This window comes from Chrysochloris asiatica, unplaced genomic scaffold (genome assembly GCF_000296735.1).
Source record: "Chrysochloris asiatica unplaced genomic scaffold, ChrAsi1.0 scaffold00137, whole genome shotgun sequence".
NCBI lineage: Eukaryota > Metazoa > Chordata > Mammalia > Afrosoricida > Chrysochloridae > Chrysochloris > Chrysochloris asiatica.
In genome coordinates, this window is record NW_006408655.1 from 8,939,724 (window position 1) to 8,940,510 (window position 787).

Sequence of the window (787 nt, forward strand, 5' to 3'; positions counted from 1 at the left end):
TGTGAATTAGGTGATAGTTTACATGGGAGAACATTAGCTTTACATTCATTCTATCGTATATCGTCTCATTGCCATAGTTACAATCCCTTCCATGCATTATCAACCAACCAAAGGGTATACACTACGGCATCAATTCTTCTACAGTCTTCCTTATTCACTGTCCAGCTTTCGCATGCATATGAGGTTATTGAAAATACTATGGCTTGCCCTGGTGCGATTCCGTCCTGCGCGGCTGTTTTCAGTAGCAGCAACCCAGTTATCTCTGCCCTTCTTCTCTATCACCTAAGTGCACACCATCACCCCATGGAGGATTCGATGGATATGGACATGAGCCCCCTGAGGCCCCAAAACTACCCCTTCGGTTGTGAACTAAAAGCCGATAAAGATTATCACTTTAAGGTGGATAATGATGAAAATGAGCACCAATTATCATTAAGAACGGTCAGTTTAGGAGCTGGTGCCAAGGATGAATTGCACATTGTTGAAGCAGAAGCAATGAATTATGAAGGTAGCCCAATTAAAGTCACACTGGCTACTTTGAAGATGTCTGTACAGCCAATGGTCTCCCTTGGGGGCTTTGAAATAACGCCACCAGTAGTCTTACGGTTGAAGTGTGGCTCAGGGCCTGTGCATATTAGTGGACAGCACTTAGTAGCTGTGGAGGAAGATGCAGAGTCAGATGATGAAGAGGAAGAAGTGAAACTCTTAAGTATGTCAGGAAAGCGGTCTGCCCCTGCAAGTGGTAACAAGGTTCCACAGAAAAAAGTAAAGCTGGCTGCAGATGAAG

At 44.5% G+C, this 787-nt stretch overlaps 1 protein-coding gene across 1 annotated transcript; it reads left to right on the top strand.

The window, feature by feature from the left end:
• Positions 1 to 303: 303 nt before the first annotated feature.
• LOC102836745 (nucleophosmin-like) lies at positions 304 to 786 on the top strand (the record flags this gene model as incomplete). The annotated part of the gene is made up of 1 exon (XM_006869912.1): positions 304 to 786. A coding segment is annotated over exon 1 (483 nt), but the record flags the coding sequence as incomplete, so codon positions are not given.
• Between the last annotated feature and the right edge of the window lies 1 nt (position 787).